Source organism: Eptatretus burgeri, chromosome 2 (assembly GCF_056783735.1).
Source record: "Eptatretus burgeri isolate ZD-2024b chromosome 2, Ebu_testis_v1, whole genome shotgun sequence".
Lineage (NCBI taxonomy): Eukaryota > Metazoa > Chordata > Myxini > Myxiniformes > Myxinidae > Eptatretus > Eptatretus burgeri.
In genome coordinates this window covers 143,242,312-143,263,325 of record NC_140962.1, presented here as the reverse complement: position 1 = coordinate 143,263,325, position 21,014 = coordinate 143,242,312, and the positions used below count along the sequence as shown (strand labels likewise).

Genomic DNA, 21,014 nt, shown 5'->3' with positions numbered 1-21,014 from the left:
GGAAGAAGCGACAGACATTGTCTCTGGGTTATTGTACTAATGGAGAAAATAACAATAAAAAGACACACTTTAAAAAAAAAATTCATGAAACAAAAAATACAACCACAATACACCACAAGCCATTGCACACCATTTACACATGTACAGTCGGCTGGTCCAAAAACAGCAAAAAAATTAAAAAAAATTCAGAGGTCTCCACAAGCCTTAAATTATTTCACTATGATTCAGTAACGCGCATAAAAAAATTTAAGTTGATCGGAGGTGATTTAGAGGTCGCTCCATATGACGACTTTTAGTCTCATGAGTTGGTTAAATTAGGGTATGGTCAGGTACGATTACGGGTACTTCTGGATGTCCGAGGTGGAAATGGAGTGCATTTTCGAACTCGATGGAGTCGATTTACTCTAACAACTGACTGCACAGACGTTGAATTCACTATCATTTCGAAAATATGACCTAAAACAAGATTTGTCATTACTGGAGTTGAGTAACTAATCCGACTCATTTCGATATTTTCTAATCTATAATTAATTTGTCGTCCGTCTAAACATTTCTTAGAGTAAATCGACCCCACTGAGTTCGAAAATGCAGTCCATTTTCACCTAGGAAGTTCAGAAGTGTACGGATTCGCATCTCACCATGCCCTAATTTTTCAATCAATGGAATTACAAACTATTAGAATATTTCGTCTCAATTACCAAATACCACTATCATCTCCGCCTCTATTGCTGTCTCCACTCCCGCCTGAACTTATTTCTAGCCGGCTCAACATCCAGTGTTTTAGATTCAATTATTCACAAAAAATATGTTAGTTATTTATTTAGTTATTATTATATTAAATTAGGGTATAGTGGGTGAAATGCGAATCCGTACACTTCTGAACTTCCTCGGTGAAAATAGACTGCATTTTCTAACTCAGTGGGGTCGATTTACTCTAAGAAATGTTTAGACGGACAACAAATTAATTATAGATTAGAAAATATCGAAATGAGTAGGATTAGTTACTCAACTCCAGTAATGATAAATCTTGTTTTAGGTCATATTTTCGAAATGGTAGTGAATTCAATGTCGGTGCAGTCATTTCTTAGAGTAAATCGACCCCATAGAGTTGGAAAATGCACTCCATTTCCACCTCGGACATCCAGAAGTACCCGTAATCGTACCTGACCATACCCTAATTTATTCAAGTCATGAGACTAAAAGTCGTCATATGGAGCGACCTCTAAATCACCTCCGATCAAGCTGAAAAAATGTATGCGCGTTATTGGATCATATTAGAATAATTTTAAGCTTGTGGAGCAACATTGTATTTTTTTTGACTTTTTTGGACCACCCAAGTATACAGACTGAGATAATATAATCATTGCCATAATAATCCACCCCCCCCCCCCAAACAAAAAATAAGACAGAAAAAAGTCAGTGGGAGAAAAAAAACAACATAAAAAACAGATAAACAATGGGTGCAAATAGTCCATGAGCGCTAGGAATCAGCAGGTCAAAGCAGTGGGACGAGAAGAAAGAATGAGACCAGGACATGCTGCACATAAGTAGCCGTGCAAGGGGGTGTGGGCAGATGGAGGAGAATGATGGTGCTGAATGGTTTATTTGCATGGAGAGCTGCTTTTTGTGCGGCTGGTGGGAGATGGTTTATGTGTGGCTGTAGGTAGTTTATGCATGTTTAGAGCTGATTTATGCAACGCGGCTGGTGGAAGTTGGTGTTAGAGCTGCTTGATGCGTGCTGCTGGAGGTGGTTTATGCGTGTGTAGAGCTGCTTTATGCACGGCTGGTGCGAGATGGTTTTGGAGCTGTGTTATGTGTGTGGCTTGTGGGATATGGTTTATGCATACCTGGAGGTGGTTTATGCGTGTGTGGAGCTGCTTTATGCATGGCTGGTGCGAGATGGTTTTGGAGCTGTGTTATGTGTGTGGCTTGTGGGATATGGTTTATGCATACCTGGAGGTGGTTTATGCGTGTGTAGAGCTGCTTTATGCACGGCTGGTGTGAGATGATTTTGGAGCTGTGTTATGTGTGTGGCTGGTGGGATATGGTTTATGCATACCTGGAGGTGGTTTATGCGTGTGTGGAGCTGCTTTATGCATGGCTGGTGCGAGATGGTTTTGGAGCTGTGTTATGTGTGTATCTGGTGGGATATGGTTTATGCATACCTGGAGGTGGTTTATGCGTGTGTTGAGCTGTTTTATGCATGGCTGGTGGGAGATTGTTTATGCATCCCCAAAAACCAAAAACTGTAGAGCTGAAACACGGGGGGCTGCAAAGCAGAAGCAGGTGACATTATATAAACCACGAATACGTGGGATCTACAAATGTCGATTCCGCGAATGTTGGGGTTTCTCGACGATGTATAAAGGTGATTGGGGGTGGGAAGAGGAAGAAAAGTCAATCATCTTCAAACATATTGCAATTGCTTTGTTGTCTAAAGCTCAGTGCTGGAGTGCTTCATATAATGTTTATGCTTAAAAAAAAAAAAGGAAAAATTAATAAAAGGAAGTTTGGACAACACCCCTCTGCTGGTTGGGCATCAATTTGTAAAAGAACCTTAAAGTTTTCGGCCAACCACACCTTTAATGCAAAGCCGACATGTTTATTATTATTATTATTGTTGTTATTATTATTAGTAGTATTATTATTATTACGTTGGAGCCAATATTTACGTTTATTGACCAGTATTGTTTCAAATAAAGTTCTTGTATCCCAGAGTTTTTTTTTTTTTGTATACCTTGTCGAGGCTCGTATGAGAGCTAACACACAACGCCCAGCAAGGGGGGCATGAGACGAGGGGAGGGGTGGGAAGGACAAAACAGTGGGGAACAGAGACATTAGGAGATCTGTGGAAGGTAGAGGGATGGGGTGGGGAACATGGGGAGTACAAGATGGACATTACAGGAACTTTCAGGAAGGAAAGAAGGGAATTTCAAGGAGGTGGGCTTGGGTGGATTATCGGGGGTAGAAAAGATCAAGGATTTGGATGGGGGACGATAAGAGGTGGTGGTGAACAGCTGTTTTGAATGTCTGGAGGGAAGAATGGGATTGAACAGAGTGAGGGAGTTTATTCCAAAGGCAGTAAAAAAGAGGAATGAAAGAGTGAAGGTGAGCTGTGATTCGTGATTTTGGTAGTTTTACCAGAAGGGGATTGTTGGTGGACCTTGAGCGCCCTGCGGAAATGTGGTGGGGACAAATCGCAGAGAAAGCAGGGCGGGGAGACTGGAGAGGAGACAAGAAAAGACAGAAAGACCACCGACCTGCCTGCGGGAGAGAGAGTGAGAGGCCTAAAGACTCAGACTCATCGCGGGAGATGCCAATGATCCGAAATGTCTTGGTTTCCACAGCGTGAAGCTGAGAAAGGTGGAAGGCAGGAGCACCAGCCCAGAGGGGAGAGCAGTACTCCATCAGGCTGCGGACGAAAGCTTTGTAAGTGGTCAGGAGCTCAGATGGGCCGAGGAAGGACTTTGCACGACGGAGAATTCCCAGTCGGCGACTGGCTTTGGAGGCTAGGTTTGAAATGTAGCTTTCCCAGGAAAGATCATGGCAGATCATGAGACCCAGAAGATTGAAAGAAAGGACTTATTCCAGAGGATTGTTGAGAAAGTGGATGGGGTGGTGGGGGGGGGGGGTCTAAACGGTCCTTTTGGAGAGACATAGTGAGATTGAAAGACATGTTCCATGTGTTGGACCAGTTTGTGATTTTACCCAGATCTGCAGTGAGCGAAGAAGCTGCTGCTTGCCGGTCTGAGGGATGACAGATGGTACGGCAGAGGGTGGAGTCATCAGCAAAGAGATAAAGAGGATTTTGCAGAGAGTCGGAGAGATTATTGATGAAAACCAGAAAAAGAACAGGGCCCAGAACGCTACCTTGAGGAACTCCAGCCTGGACAGGAAGAGGGGATGAAAGAACTCCATTTCGGGCCACACGTTGGCTGCGACAGGAGAGGAAGTCTGCGAGCCATGAGTGGAGATGGCCTTGGATACCATAGGAAGAGAGTTTGGTGAGCAGGTTAGGGTGTCAGACCGTGTCAAAAGCACGTGATATGTCTCAGGATATGGCTCTGATTTCATGTCTGGCATTGAGGACCTCCATCCATTGTTTGGAGAGCAGAATCAGCATATCCAGGGTAGAGTGACCTGGTCTGAAACCAAATTGATGATCGGAAATCAAGCCATTGGAGAAGAAGGATTTCATGTCTGAAGCGATGATGGATTCCATAACCCTGCTGATGATTCGGAGAAAGCTGATTGGTCTGTAGTTGCAAGGAACTGTTTTTGCACCTTTTTTATGCAGGGCAGTAATGTTTGCAGGGTTCCAAGCAGATGGCAGATGACATTGAGCAAATGGGAGGGTGAATGGAACAGAGAGTAGAGCAAGAGTAGAGGAGCAGGTTTTAAGGACACGTGGGCTGATGCCGTCTGGACCGGTTGCAGAATCTGAGTCGAGGTTTGACAGCAAGCTCTCCACCTTGTCAGGAGAAATGACACAGAGTCCAGGGACAGTTGGGTGTGACTGGGTAAGGTGGGTAGAGAAAGCGATGGGTTTTGGACACAAGATTTCGATGCAAACACCGAGTTTAGGCATTCAGCCTTTTCACGTGCCGTATCAGCAGTGCGGCCATTTGAGGTAAGGGAGGGGATGGAGGGGGAACATAAACCAGAAACAGATTTTGATTCGATGCCGCCGGATTTGGAGGAGGGAGAGAGGTTTGAAAGTTCAGACTTGAGCTTCGAAAGATGTTGTTTTCTGGCTCTCCTGAGGGTAGATACACACTTGTTCTGAGCTTTATGGAAGGAACTGAGATTACCCTCAGTTGGGTTTGCTTTCCATGAGGCAACGGCAAGTTGTATCAGGACAACTGCCTCGCCATAAGCTTCAATGAACCATGTGCGGGAGGAAGGGTAGGACAACTGAAGACTAGAGGGGATAAATCTGTGCATGAGGGAGAGCAAGTTTCTTTGAAAGAATTCCCAGGATGAGTTGATGTTCGAGAAAGTAGCGATAGGAGACCAGTCTATAAGTTTGCTGGCTGCTTGGAGACCCTGCCAGTCGGCTTGAGTGAAATGCCAGACTCGACGGCGGTGAGGTGGTTCTCTGATAATAGCCAGAGAGATGTCCACTTTTGGATGGGGGACGACGAAGTTTTGTAAACTTTGACAAGGACGTGGTCAGAAGAACTGATTGGAGCAGAGGAAGAGCAGCAGATATTTTCAGGGAAATTTGTCAAAATCAGATCCAGAAGAGATGGAGTACCAATGGTTGAGATCCGGGTCGGGAAGTTGACCGATTGAGTCAGTCCCAATGAGTCGCAGAAAGCTTTTGCTGAGGTGCCATGACAGGTGAGAGAGGTACCCACACCTTGCCAACTGGCATGATGACAATCGAAGTCACCACATATGAGGAAGAGAGACTTTGGATGAGAAGATAGAAGTTGGTCCCTGTTTTTGGATAGTGAGGTGTAAATGGAGTCATCACTGTGTGGTGGACGGTACAGTACACATATAAACATGAGGTGGGAGTGGAGGGGAAGCCATAGCCAGAGCTATTCCTGGGGGTGTGTGGGAGTGAGGGCAGTGAATGGAGAGTGAGGAATAGAGTCTTTGATGAAGATAGCAACTCCTCCACCAGGACAAGGCTCAGGTCTGTCATACCGGAGGAGGGAGTAACCGGGGAGAGATACTTGCGCGTCAGAGATGCCTTGAGGGAGGAAAGTTTCTGTTCGGCAGGTTATGTCTGGTTTGTCAGTGGCAACCTGTATGGAAATATCTGAAAGGTTTGAGCGAAGGCCCCTGATATTTGAGGTCTACACTGTTAATGAAGAGGGAGGGGAGGAGGCTTTGGGTGCAGGGTGGGAGGAGAGGGGGAGGGTAGGACAAGGGAGGAGGGGGGAGGTAAGGAGGGTTGTTGAAAGAGTGTGGGGGATTGCAGAATACCTAGGGGAGGGGCCGGATGAGGAGAAAAGGCTCTGTGGTGCTGGTGGAGAGGGGGGCAAGAGAGGAGGCAGAAGGCAGTTGAGGATTTCAGGAGGTGGAGTGATGAGATGGAGCTGAGAGGGCAGTGGAAGGAGGCAGCTTTGTGGATGGGAGAGGGGGCAACTTTGAGAAGGGTGAGTGAGTGAGGAGAGTTGAGGGAGAAAGGTGAGGGGGGAGTTTTTGAGAGAGGTGAGAGGGAGGCTTAGAGGGAGAAGAGTGGGTTGGTTGCTTTGAGAGGGAGGGGTGAGAGGGGTGAGTTGGCACTGAAGTTTGAAAAAAAGGAATGGTTGATGGAAAGTGAACATTCATAGCAAAGTGGAGTTTTTTTTAAAGTTTTAGGTCAGAGATGCGATTGAACACATTTCTTGATGGATGCAATAAAGGCAAATTCAGAGAATGGAGAGAAGAAACGCTGTAACAGTTGGATTTTTTAGGCAAGGTATGAAGGAGAGGTCGAATTGAGAGCAGTCTGTTGAAATAGTAGTAGAGTAGTGCATTCTGATGCAGTAAAGAGTACCACACGTGTGAAAGAGGAAGATGAAGCATTATAAGAGATCGTTCTTCTTCTTCTTCTTCTTCTTATTATTATTATATGAGAGGCTTTTCATCAGATTCGGTAATGGAAGGGTTGTAGAAAATGTCGTGAGGAGAATGGTGAATTTGGATCGGTAAACGCAGGGGGTGGAAACAGATCACATGGTTACGGGAGAAGCACTTGGCTATGGGAGGTGTATAGTCAAAAGTGAATTTATTTATTTTGAATAAGGATTGCATAACATTCGGAAAAGGGAAGGTTGAAGTAAAATCATGGAAGTGTGTGGTGAATTTGGAACTGTAAACGCAGTGTGAAGCTGCTGGGTCGATGAAAAGTACCAGGAAGAGTAGAGAGACACGTGGTTACAGGAGGTGTAGAGATAGAAAGGAAACAAGGAAGATTATTGATTTTTGATGTATTTTTAAAGAACAGGTAAGATTTAGGAATGGATGGTTTTCGGAAGAAATCGTGAAGGTAATGGCGAGAGTGGGTCAGTTCAAGTGGAATAAAGATGGTGTGCTGGCAGAGGAGGAAGAAGACGAGGAAGAAGAGGAATAATAATAATAATAAGAAGGATCGGGACTTGTGAGTATGCAATGAAAAAGGTAGTTTTTGGGGGGGGGATTTAAGACAAGAAACAGAGTGTTTAGTTGAGAGGGGTGGGGGACGTTGGGAAAGTGGGGAAAATGGGAATTGAAGGTAATCGGGAGAGAATACAAATAAACACGATCGTACACCGAGAGGGGTAGGATGAGTAGGCCTCAAGGAACCCGGGAAGACAAGGTTGATGAAAACTCCCAAAATAGCACGATTTTTGAAACAAAACCGAACTCGGAACTCAAGTACCATGTAGGCGAGAAAATAAACAGTTACAACGGGACAAATACCGACCGGAAACAAAGTAGAAATTTGTGAGACCGGAAACAAATTTGTGAGCAGAATTAGAAGAGAAAGAAAGATTCAGACAGATGTCACCTTTAGAGGTTTATAACAGACTTTCAATACGCATTGCTGTATTTGCAATGAGCACCGCAATTTTACAGTATTTATGCGTTGTTTTCTTTTTTTCTCACAAAAAAGTATCTACGCATCTAGTTCATTAGATGCAAACAAATTGAGTCCTTTACAAACAAATATAGATTTAGGGAGTCAGTTTCCTGACTATCTCCAGCTATTTCCTCTCATACTCATACTTTCTGTTACTTTTCACATTTACTGTGAAAGTTATTCCATCATCATCATCATCATCATTATTATTATTATTATTATTATCATTATTATTATTGTTTTTTTTTAAAATGAAGATTGACTGGAATGATTCCTCTTAGCACTCAGACAAAGAGTCCGAGAAAACTTTGGAGTGGAAGCGGAGAGGGATGCATCAAGTCGTGGATGAAAGTGTAAATATTATGAAGAGGTGGCTCAATGAGAGGCGGAGAGTGAAGCTTGCTCACCTTGAGCAGAAGAAGCAGAAGCTTCAGCAGCATACGAATTTTCTATGTGGTACAGAATCTGCCATGAAAACAGCACTTCAGGAGCTGGAGTCTGTTGTCTTTCTCCAGGTGAGATTTATTGCACACATGGTACAACTGTAGATGTTTATTTCAAAAAGAGTGATGCAACTTTAAATGTTTATTTGCAAAGAAACAGAAACCTTAGGAATATGAACCAAACATTTATTGAAACCTTATGACATGGCATTTTCTATCACTGATTATTGTTGCAGTCAGTCACTGCTCGAGTTAGTGAGAGCCCAAGATCTGAAATTGGCATTTACGCAAAATCCTTGTAATTGACGTTCTCGATGTGTGCTCGTCTGTGCTTCAGACAGGCATTGATCCTGACTCCAAAGTTCTGTCCAACTTTCCTGAAGGTCTCATGTGGCACTGCTTGAAGTTCGTCTGACACCTACTTCAGATCATCCAGTGTGGCAGGGTGCTTGCCGTAAACAGAGCCCTTGGCACCCCCCACCCCCCAGAACCAGTAGTCCAGAGGGTTCAAGTCTGGGCGATGGGGCGCTCAGTCATGAGTGGTACCCAGGGCAATGAGGCAGTTTCTGAAGAGCTGCCACAGGAAAGTGATGGTGTTACCAGCTGTATGTGGGAGTGCACCATCCTGCATCAACCAGGTCATGCTGAGCTGGTTTGGGGTGACCTTTTGGGCAAGATCATTATGGAACTTCTCGAGATTGGCGGCCCGATAGCGCTCAACATTGATCATCACCGTCTTGCTGTTGTCATTCATGTTGGCCTGGTTCTTGGTTACTGGTGCTGGCCTTCTACTGTTGCCCTTGCTCTGGTTGTGCACTGTACCCTTGTGCTCAAAATATTTCACAATACGTTGAATGGCACAATTTGTGGGTCCATCACGTGTTCTGAGGTCGTATTCCCAGCAGAACCTCCGGCGGGTGTCTCCATATGATTTAGTCCCATTCCACAGAACCATCACTTTTGTCTTCTGCTTCTCTGTCAATGGCATAGTTGAGCTACTGAGCTAGAAATCCCAGGGAACAAATACCATGATAACACCACCAAACTCTGAAAAGGAAAACGGTACAGGTCAAAAAACAAAGAAATGGTAGCAAGTCAAAGTTGTATCAATCTTTTTGAAATACTCTATACTTTGAGTTCAGAATGCGTCATTCTGTATTGAAGGAAAATTATATGAAGCCTCGGATTCCACTTCAATCATCCAAATCAATCTCAATCCAATTCGTAATTTCACCAGAAATTTTTACCCAATCTTTGGTCTACTGTCATATGCTGTTGATTATTTGACTAGCTTCTTCGCGCACCATAACTGGTCAGGAGTTTTCAAAGGTCTCATTCCAGATCAAAATAAATCCTCGTTTGAAATCGACAAAACGATTTTATAAGATCTCTTAAATTCTTAATGACTGATTTAGTTGTCTGTGAGTGAATATCTCAATCGATGCACCCCTTACCTTTTTCTCAAATAATTGTGGTCGTCTCTATAGATCCTCTGTCATATTATGCAAGGTGTTTCAAAAGAAACAGGGCAGTAGAAACTTAACACCTCTTGTGTAAGAAGATAGGTCTTTCAGAGAAAAGTGTTTATTTTCAAATACAACAAAGATGTGGGGTGGGTATCTCACTTGAGCCAGTTAATGATGCCTGCAAGTAAACAAGCATACTTTTTTTAATTTCAAGATTACCAAGCACATGAAACACAAGTACATGTACATTCAAGTGTACACTGCCTCCATGCCAAATAAATAACTAACAAATCCTCCAGCATGTTACATTGCTGAGGCACCCGGCGATGCCGTCGTGCAGCCCATAGAGACAAATTTGGGAGGGAAAGGTGTGCAATAATTGATTGATTAATTGCACAATTATAATAAATATTAATCGTACAATATTTAATTTCTTAATCAATTGGCTAATTGCATACCTAAACCACCACCGTTTCATCCGAATCTACCACCTTTTGAAAATTAAGTAATTCATGGAAAAATGAATAATTAATCGATTTTAATTGATTAATCAGGAATTCAAAAATACCCTTTATAGCCAACTCGCTTGTTTACTGTTGTGTCCAAATATCAGCTTCCCAGCTCAAAAGGTGCCTGAGATATTGTCCAGATGAGAAAGAAAATAAATGAGGAATTTAAAAATCGATCATAATTAAGTAATTAATCAACTGATTAATTAATCAAAAAAATAAAATAAAAAATACTTTTTTGCCAAAGCACATAATTTCTTTTGTCCCCAAATTTCAGTTTCCTAGCTCAAAGAATGGCATAGATATCGCACGGACGAACAAGAAAACAAACAAACAAACGGAGTAAAAATTGAGTACTCCCTTTGTCGCCCAGCAATGACGTGATACATCGCCTGGATGTGGAATTGGGAAGGAGTGGTGTACAAAAAGTATTTTGTTCAGTGTGCTGTTATTTTGGAAACAGTATATACTCTGAAGGGATCATATTTTTGAAAACTTTCTCAGCTGAAACCTGCAGACAGATTCCCCTAGCATTGTATCCCATGGACCTTTCTTGTTCCCTGTTCCATGCATGGGTACCCGGAGTCCTCCCTTTCCACACTTTTGTCAGCTTCTTGCACTTGTTCTATTTTGTTACTCCACGCACATGAAGCAAAAAGCGGGGTTAAGCAGTCGTGTGTCTGTCAGTCCATCCGTCTACAAACATCAGTTCATGATCGAGGAACAACTTTATTTAATTTGAATGTTATATTTTGAACACGAATCGGAACATGAATCAGAAAACAAGCCTGCAGCTTATCAGTACTTTGGCTCTTATTTCGTTCCCATCACACATGCGGAGAGAGGAGTGAGATAAAATAAAAAATTTTCCCTGTCTGCTTGTCTAACAATAAAACGAAATTGAAAATAATTCCAAACAGGAAACTTCCTGTTTTTAAAGATGTCGTAAAGGACACAAACAGCAGGCACGAAGAACGAATGCAACATGTTAGATACGGTGGTGTAATAGACACTGTGTCAATGGTGGTAAACTTCCAGAATTAATTTTTTTTTTCTATGACCTTTACAATCTTTATTTTATTTCAACGTAATTAAATACTTGAACACGATAGAACACAAATTGCTTTCCTTCCGCTTCCAAAAAACATTAGTTTTGCAGTTGGACATATTAACGAAGGTGGTGTACAAGACTGTTTCAACGGCACTAAACTTCCAGATTTTTTTTTTAACTACCTTTAAAATCATTTTACTTTAATTGAATTATATATTTAATTGAACCTGAACACTGTGTGGGGTAAGGTGTTCCACGGACTCTCTAGTTTCAGAATATTTTCTTCCAGTTAACGCTTTCTTGCCAAGGTTTATCTTCTGCCTACATGCGGGACACAACAATCAAGATATCAATTGGCTTGCTTGCATCATATCAAACTGCCCAAGCTCGTAACAAGTCTCTCAAACTTCAATTGCATAATTTTCTTGTTTCATTCTCATCTCATTCCTACTTCCATGTGTTATCAGGTTATTCTCATACCTCACTGTGTCTCAGGAAGCTATGCTTGAAAATGGAATCCATCCTGCAGTATGCACATCACACATCAGGTTGCAGTTTGTGCATGTGATGGACACTGAACAGACGCTAATTCTTTGCTTATTTTCTACTTTTTCAGGACTGTAAGAAGGTACTGCACAGGTAAATCTGCATAGTTGTCCTTGGGGTTCTTAGCACGTACAGATGTTCCTGCTGCTTTCATGTTGAAACATAAATTATTTTAATTGTTCTTCACCTCCATAACAAAGAAAATCCCCAAAAAAACATTCCACCTGTTTCCCATGAGGATCTCTCATCCTACATTAATTGCCTACAATCATATATATATATATATATATATATATATATATATATATATATATATATATATATATATATATGTAATATATGTATATTGTTGCGGCCCCGGGTACCGAGACACCAGCTTGTCACTCAGGGGGATTAATCCCCGGTTGTCCTCAGTATAGCCGGACTTGGGGCCACCACTCACAATTAACGTTGTGGTACGGTGGGTTGTTTTAGAATCACGAACGCCACCCAGTCAACCATGAGTTCCAGTGTCCGCCGTCTCATTATGCCGTATAACTGGAGGTCACGTGGTTAACAGAGCGGGGAGCGCGCCTTCGGCAAAGCACCAATGTTATCTCGATTAGATTTTAATTAGGGCGGCCGAGCGTTTTAACCGCTGGTGGTGCCGACTATTTTTGGTTAAATCTGTGGTAATTACCTCCCAGTCTATTGAGGTTCGGACAATGCTCGACCAATGGAAAGAAAGGACAAACAGAGACAGGTTTGAAGTCAATAAAAAAATTATTAACAATAAAATAAATAAATGAAAAGAACTTTTCTGAGGTAAATAAATGAATAAATTTCAAAGCAAAATCAATCAAAATGCCAGGAAAGAGACAAAGGGCAGATGCTTATCAGGGGTTGACTTACAGCGGAACACAGACAAGGGTACCAACAGATCTTTCGGGGGGGGGGGGGGGTGGGAGAAGAATCATCTCGCTCACCAGATAGTAGTTGTCCGTGCAGTGAAAACGGCCTGAAATGTGTGCGTGCATGTCACGTCCGTCGCCAGCATCCAGCCTTGCCGTGTACCCTCTCGCGAACAGCCTTGAACGCCAGTTTGACGTCTGAGAGGGCACCGAGATCGTCTGTCATGGGTTTAGACCCTGGTGCTGCGACACGGGCAGTTCCTCACACTTCACAAAACTGGTGACGTCCAGTGACCCACATGGTCTGTAGGTGACTGACCCGCGCCTCACATGTCGGTGACCGACCCGTGCCTCACTCCTCGTCGGCGCTACTCACACCCACACGCGCACCACACGCTCACTTGCTCACTTCCGGGCCTGTACGCTTCCTCCTCCTTTTCCTCTCTGGCTTTCTTTCTCATTCTCTTCTCCCTCCTCTTACTTCTCTCACTTTCTTGTCCTCTCACTCTTTTCCTCTCACTTCTCTTGCCCTTTTCCTCTCACTTCTCTCGCCCTTTTCCTCTCACTTCTCTCTCTCTCAGAACGGACCTCCAATTCGTTTTATATCTGCGGGCCATCTTGGCGGGCGCAGTCCGCTCCAAGCTCACCCCGCCCCACTTGTGCACGGTTACCATGACGACTTGTGCGCTCTCAAAAATGGCGGACTTCGGCGCTCGTGAAAGAAATGCTGAGGAAAAATAAGGGTGGGCGTCAGAGCTCGCGAAAGAATGTTGCTGAGGAAAAATAAGGGCACGCATCAGAGCTCACGAAAGAAATGTGTGTTGTAAACGTGTCTGTCGTCAAGAAAAAAGCTTCCCATAAGAGAGGGGATCTATTCTTTACCCTTCTCAATGCATCACATTTAAGATCCCATTAGACATGGGGATGGGGCTAATCTGAACATGCATTTAATGAAATAACTGTCTGAGGACCTGGATGTGTGGATGCATTCATCAGACCGGATTCTGAAATCCATAACAATATGTATACATATACTGTATATATATATATATATATATATATATATATATATATATATATATATATATATATATATATATATATATATATATCTCCACATAGTAGCTTCAGATGCGGAGCAGTCGTGTCCAGACATACAGTACATATCGCGGTCTCGGGCGTGGTCGTAAAGTCGATCAGTCGTAAGTCGACGACTTCCTATATATATATATATATATATATATATATATATATATATATATATATATATATATATATATATATATATATATATATATATATATATCATGCAAACATTACTCACCCATATTCTTGAGTAATGTTTTTTTAGGTAACCAAGCACAGGGGCTGGAGCTGTTAGCTCTATATCCTTTTTATTCTATCTATAAATTATGATGAGAAATGTTCCCTGCTCGTTTTTGTCTTTTCCTTCATTGATCCAGCATGGTCCGAATCCTAGGTTTTCCAGGACTTTATTCCCAACGATCTATTCCTTTTAGCCGGTACGTTCTTGGCAGTGTCACTCGGCTGCATCCGACCTGTGTCGTAATTAACGTTGTGGTACGAGAGGGAACGGATGTAGAACCACGAACGCCACCCAGTCAACCATGAGTTCCAGTGTCCGCCGTCTCATTATGCCGTTTAACTGGAGGTCACGTGGTTACCTGAGCGGGGAGCGCGCCTTCGGCAAAGCACCAATGTTATCTCGATTAGATTTTAATTAGGGCGGCCAAGCTGTTAGATATATTTTTTTTATCGGGCTGTTCGGGTTAGGGTTTGTTCGGGTTAGGGTAAGCTGTTAGGGAAATTGACATCATAAAGAATGGATTAATGCACCATTTTTTCTGTAAATGCATTCATATTTTATTCTCCTTCTCGAATGTCGTATTCAAATGATGAGTGGGAAACACCAAACTCGCATCTCTAAACTTTCCAAATGTCTATTTTGCTTTCCTAATGTCTGTCTCCCCAATGTATAACGTCACTCGCCACACCAAGGCAGTTTCTAATGTTGTTTACATTGCCCACGTACCACTTTTCTTTTGATGTCAGCTCCCCCCCATGCACAGCGCCACACCAAGGCATACCTGTGAACGCCACACCAAGGCATACCTCTTAGGCTCTGAACAACAACAGAAACCCTTCTCCTTCCCCAGTCTGGAGGCCCAGTCACATGTTACATTCACTCCGCCAACAAGGAAACAAAAAACAAATTCGTACACAATTACGGTGCTGTAAATAACAGCTGGCCCGAAAAGGGAAATGTGGCATTCATATGTCTGTATACATACATATACATATTTTTTCGTATACACTTATGTATACATATAGGGTGTCCCAAAAAAAAGACAACTTTTAAAATGCTTCGTTTGATCCTAAAAATGCAGTAATTTTGTCACTAATGCTTCATTTCTTGTTGCAGAGACCCTGAGGTTTATTTTGATACCAAGCAAGCGCCAGAAAAATGCCAAGACTGACCGTACAACGAGGGACGAAAATTGTTGAACTTTGGTACCAGACGAAAAGTGTCATACAGGTGTGAAATGAGAGCGAGAGATGAACCTTCAGAGTTTAGGCTTTATTCCATTTGATTGGAGCCGCTTCTGTGGGCACACCAGGAAATACAGGTTCAGCTAGGAGTACATAAGCAGAAACGTATGCATGTGCAGTTAACCATTGCAGACTAAATCCGCGTAAGCACGGAGTTCGATATAATCTCCATTCTCACCAGTCAATGAGCACCTTCAGTTAACGAGCATCAAGTGGACAGCCGATGTCAATAGCAATGCCCCGGGGACAATCACTCGTGCCGCAGAGAGACCTCCCCTTATACGCGAGACGCACAACATGTGATCCCGCGTCATGTCCCTCGATTCACGTTAATTCACCACATTCTCCCCACCTTTAAAATGTAACTAGGGGCCCATCTTACACACCATGATTGCTTTAGCACTATAGGAGTATACATTTCAAGCAACGCGGACTAATTGATCTACAGAAGCATACATGCCAAGCAGTGATTATTTTGAGTTGTAGGAGCATGGAAATGAGCATCGATATATGATATAATGGGCATATAGGAGCATGAGCAGCGAGAATGCCGATAATCCCCTTTACAGATTGAGTCGTCGAGGGGGCCTTATTCGTCGACCTCTCCGGGAGTAAACGGCAGTTTCACTTGAGGGAGACTCCCGATCCTCTTGGTGAGCCTCGACTTGTGCCGGGATGACTCCTCGATCGCTCTCGGGTGGAACGCGGCAGCCCCGTCGCCTGGCGGAGTTCCTGGGGGGGAAATGTCAGAAGGAGGAGTGCCAGGAGGTGGTGTACCGGCGGGAGGAGTACCTGAGGGAGCCAGATGGCGAACCGACACAGTGGTCTCCCTGCCATCCGGGAGCCTGACATGAGCATACTCTGGATTAGTGTCAATGAGTTCGACCCCTCCACCAGCGGTTCATACTTGCTCTGTCGCACCGGGCGTTTCATGAACACTGTACCGGGGTGGGTCAGCCAGTTGGGCACCGTTTGACCGTCAACATAACGTCGTTGGTGAGTAAACATACGTTCGTGAGGAGTGGCATTTGTGGACGTGCAGAGCAAAGAGCGTATGGAATTCAGAGCGTCAGGAAGAGTAACCTCCCCATCGCTCGGGGCCCAGTCCTCTCGATTTCAGCGCCAGAGTTACGGCTTTCCAAATTACTCCATTATACCGTTCCACCTGCCCGTTTCCCTGTGGGTTGTAACCCGTCGTTCGACTAGTTGCTATGCCGTGCTCTAATAGGAATTGTTTTAGCCCGGCCGACATGAAACACGGCCCTCTGTCTGAATGTATGTACGAAGGTCTCCCAAACATAGCGAAGAGGTCAGAGAGACATTTTTTACGACAGTGCCCGAGGTCATATCCGAGCACGGAAACGCGAAAGGGAACCTTGAATATTCATCAACAACGGTGAATATGTATCTGTTGTCTGTTTCGGTCGGTAGGGGCCCTTTGAAGTCGATGTTTAGTCTCTCGAAGGGGGAAGTAGCCTTGATCAGTCTGCCAGAAGCCGCGCCATAGAATCTGGGTTTTAGTTCAGCACAAACAGGGCATGAAGCATTCATTTGTTTAATATCTTCAACAGAATAGGGAAGATTTTGTCTGCGTACGAAATGTGCCATCCTGGTTACCCCTGGGTGGCACAGAGACACATGGAGGTCTTGCAAAGCCTGACTGATTGTTGCCGAACTGTAGACCCGGGAGAAGGTATCTGCAGCAGGGTTTTCCTTCCCGGGCCGGTAAACAATGTCGTACCTGTAGCAGGCTAGGTCTATCCGCCATCTCATAATTTTTTCATTCTTAATTTTCCCGTTATTTTTTCCCATCAAACATGAAAGCCACGGATCGTTGGTCCGTAACGAGCGTGAAGTGGTTTCCCAGTAAATAATGTCTCCATTTACGCAGCGCTTCGACGATGGCGTACGCCTCCTTCTCTATTGCCGAGTGTCTCTGCTCGCTTCTAGAGAGAGTTCTCGAGAAAGCGACCGGCCGCCCAGACTGATTAAGTGTTGCAGCTATGGCGTGATTTGAAGCGTCGGTCTCCACCACGAAGGGCACCGAGCTGTCGATCGATAAAACCACGGACTTACTGATATCATCCTTGAGATCGTGGAAAGCTTTTACGACAGCGGCATCTGGTGGAAAGTTTTTGCAATGCACTAGGGGATGTATTTTCTCGGAGTATTGCGAAATCCATCTTGCATAGTAAGCGAACATCCCGATCACCCGGCGCATTGTTTGCAAGTCCTGAGCTGGTGGAAGCTCACGGAGCGGGCGCAATCGCTCAGGATCAGGCTTAATTGTGCCGTCGGCTATTGTGTAGCCGAGAAGGTCAATTGACCTTGCCGAGAATACGCATTTCTCGTAGTTGAGTCAGATTATATTTTCCAGCAATGCTCAAGAATCTGTCCAGATTCCTATCATGTTCCCTCTGATCCCTACCGCACACTGTGACATTATCCACGTAAACAAAAGTGTCTTCGAGGTTTTCATCTGAGATGATGTCGTCAATAACCCGTTGGAAGCAAGCTACTCCATTCGTGACACCGAATGGTATCCTTCTGAACTGGTAGAGGCGCCGCCCTGCCTGGAATGCAGTGTACGGTTTGTCTTCCTCTCGGATGGGAATTTGATGATAGGCGCTTCGCAAGTCGATGGTACTGAATACCTTATAATTGGCCACGCGTTCGACCATCTCATCTATGCGCGGCAGGGGGTAGGCGTCGAGTTGGGTGAAGCGATTGACCGTTTGGGAATAATCGACAACCATCCGTTTCTTATGGTTCTGACTGCTGGTTACTAACACCTGTGCGCGCCATGGCGAATCGCTCGGTTCTATAATTCCCTCCTCCAGTAATCGCTTGGTTTCCGAAGTGATGAAATTCATGTCAGCAGTGGTATATCGCCGCGATTTGATCGCTATCGGTTTGCAGACCGGCGACAAGTTAGCGAACAGCTGGGGGACGTCACCTCCGCGGTGGTCAGCGCATTTAAAATTAGACGAGGCTTGCTTCCTCCAAAGGGTATTTCGACGCTCGTGTGCTGCTTGAGGACATTATGACCCAGAATTACGTCTGCGCACAAATCACGAAGCACCAGCACCTTTACATCCCGATGCGTGTACCCTTTTACGTCCAATTCAACATTGCAGTACCCTCGTACGCGGGATTGTAGTGAGGTGGCGGCCATGCATACCGTATTGTCAGTCGGGTGGATTACCCATTTCCTGCCCTTCACTAGCGAGCTGTTGACGAAACTTTCAGAGCTACCGGTATCAATCAGTGCCTCAGCCATATGCCCGTTAATTCGCACGTTGATGATAGCCTTGGATAGATTCCCCGGGAGGCTGCAGTCAATTTATTTTGCGAGTAGAGAGCCGCAGAAGTGGGTTTATTCCTCCTTAGAGTAGATTTACATACCCTGGCATAATGCCCTTTCTTGTCGCAATTCATGCATGTGGCATCTCTGGCGGGACATTTTTGACGAGGATGCCTTTTGTACCCACAAAAGAAGCATTTACCGACCGGAGCAGTTGCTGAGGAGTTTGACGAGGTCTGGGTATCCGGCTCCTCGGGTGTTTCTCCATCCCTCATGTCTGGCTGTGTCTGTGCCAGTGGGGTTCCTTGGGTTCCCATCGTAGCAGCGTTCATGAGCAGCATCGGTGTCCCAAATGACTCAGATTGCTGCTGAGCCGTATCCATCGCTCGAGCCTGATCGACTACCTTGTCAAGAGTGGGTTGCGCTTTCTCTAGTAAGCGTTGCCGTATGTGGGCTGATCTGAGTCCTTGGATGAATGCCTCCCCGGGTCGCTTCCTTTCGGTGTTCCTCGGCGCTTACCGCCCGGAAGCTGCAGTCTTTTCCCAGCTGATTCAGAGCTTGCAGGAACTGATCGATTGTCTCCCCGGCTGCTTGCTTGCGTGTGTTGAGAAGATGTCGTATGTATACCTCGTTCTTGGGCTTCACGTAGAGCGCCTGCAGCACGTCGATCGCTGCTTCGTAAGTGTCGCACCCCGAGAAGAGCCTGTACACGCCGGGCGAGACATGATTCACGAGAGCGGCAAATTTGTCAGCTCCCTCCGCGATGATGGTCAGATAGTGTGAGAAGGAGCAGAACCAATGTGACCATTTCATTTCTGCGTCAGTCGCGTTCGGGTCTGCGTCGAACCTCTCTGGTTTGTAGATCTTGTCCATCTTTGGTTGAGAGAGCCGAGAAAATCAAATGGAATAAATTGAAATGAGAGCGAGAGATGAACCTTCAGAGTTTAGGCTTTATTCCATTTGATTGGAGCCGCTTCTGTGGGCACACCAGGAAATACAGGTTCAGCTAGGAGTACATAAGCAGAACCGTATACATGTGCAGTTAACCATTGCAGACTAAATCCGCGTAAGCACGGAGTTCGATATAATCTCCATTCTCACCAGTCAATGAGCACCTTCAGTTAACGAGCATCAAGTGGACAGCCGATGTCAATAGCAATGCCCCGGGGACAATCACTCGTGCCGCAGAGAGACCTCCCCTTATACGCGAGACGCACAACATGTGATCCCGCGTCATGTCCCTCGATTCACGTTAATTCACCACAAGGTGCAACGTCTTTACTTGAGACATTTCGGTATCCACTTGCGCCATTGCACCAAACTTTCGGACAATAAAGTGCACCATCGCAAAGTTTACCAATGTGGGAACCATCTGTGACCTTCACAAGGGTCACAGTGGTCAGAAGAGGACAGGTCGTAGTGAAGAAAATGTGAAAATGTTGAGACACGTGGTCGTTCAGAGTCCAAAAAAATCGATTCGACGATTTTCTGCCGAGCCAAACATTCATAAGAGCACCGTTCAGAGGATCCTTCGCCAAGACATTCATGCCTTTCCATACAAAATTCAAACGGAAACGGTGCTTACTGATCAACAGAAACGTAAACGACTAGACTTTGCAAATTGGTTCTCAGGAAAGTTGGAGGAAGATGCAGACTTCCTCAAAAAACTTCACATTACAGACGAATGCCATGCTCACTTGTCCGGGGAGGTAAACAAGCAAAACTTTCGGTACTGGGGAACTGAAAATCCTGGTAACGCATCAACTGAACTGGTGCCTCGATCTGTTCTCAAAGTCACCATGTGGCTGGTGGTTGGTTGGTCTGGGATAATTGGTCCATACTTCTTTGAAGATGACCAGGGATGCACTTGCACGGTAAACCAGAGGAACTATCGCAAAATGATTCAGGAATTCTATCTGCCTGAGCTACGTACTCAGGCCCGTAGGAGAAACAACCTGATCCAGATGAGAACCCAGTGGTTCCAGCAGGATGTGGCACCGCCCCATACAGCCAGGGAAACAAGGCGTTTTCTCAACCATCATTTACAGTCTGAGGTCTGAGGGCTGCTTTATCTCCCTCTACGAAGACGTTGAGTGGCCACCGTATTCCTCTGACCTTACTCCTCCAGACTTCTTCTTGTGGGGGTATCTCAAGGACAGGATATCTGGAAACCCTAGGCCTCAGACTCTTGATCAGCTGAAGGAAAACATCCACCAAGAAATCCAGAACATTCCTCAGGAAACGTTTCCCAAAGTGATGGAGAGCATGACAATGATCGGACAACGTGGAGCCTACGTCGAACATGTGGTCTAACAGAAAACGACGATTGTATACCAAAATTTAAAGTTTGGTGGCAATTTTGGCATTGGTACAATAAATTTCAACCTTTCAGCTTTCTATCCAGCCATATATCTTTTTTTTAAATATATGTTATGACCATCCTCTTTGCAGATGAAAAGTTGTATATTTTTTTGGGACACCCTGTGTGTATATATATATATATATATATATATATATATATATATAAATTTATATATATATATATATATATATATATATATATATATATATACATATATATATATATATATATATATATATATACATATATATATATATATATATATATATATATATATATATACATTTATATATGTATATATATATAATGAATGC

The 21,014-nt window shown here is 44.2% G+C and overlaps 2 protein-coding genes across 11 annotated transcripts in view; one reads left to right on the top strand and one right to left on the bottom strand.

Moving 5' to 3' along the window:
• Positions 1 to 21,014, bottom strand: part of LOC147033389 (uncharacterized) — a 125,611-nt gene that overhangs the window by 12,170 nt on the left and 92,427 nt on the right. The window lies entirely within an intron of this gene.
• The window catches only part of LOC147033390 (E3 ubiquitin/ISG15 ligase TRIM25-like), a 98,549-nt gene that overhangs the window by 45,969 nt on the left and 31,566 nt on the right, over positions 1 to 21,014 (top strand). For all 8 annotated transcript variants that reach the window (XR_015051084.1, XR_015051090.1, XR_015051085.1 and 5 more), the window contains exons 4-5: positions 7,840 to 8,073; positions 11,644 to 11,666. Coding sequence is in view for 4 of the 8 variants with exons in the window: in XM_085854150.1 (XP_085710276.1) it covers positions 7,840 to 8,073; positions 11,644 to 11,666 (257 nt within the window). In the remaining 4 variants the exon portion in view is untranslated. The remainder of the gene's footprint in view (positions 1 to 7,839; positions 8,074 to 11,643; positions 11,667 to 21,014) is intronic.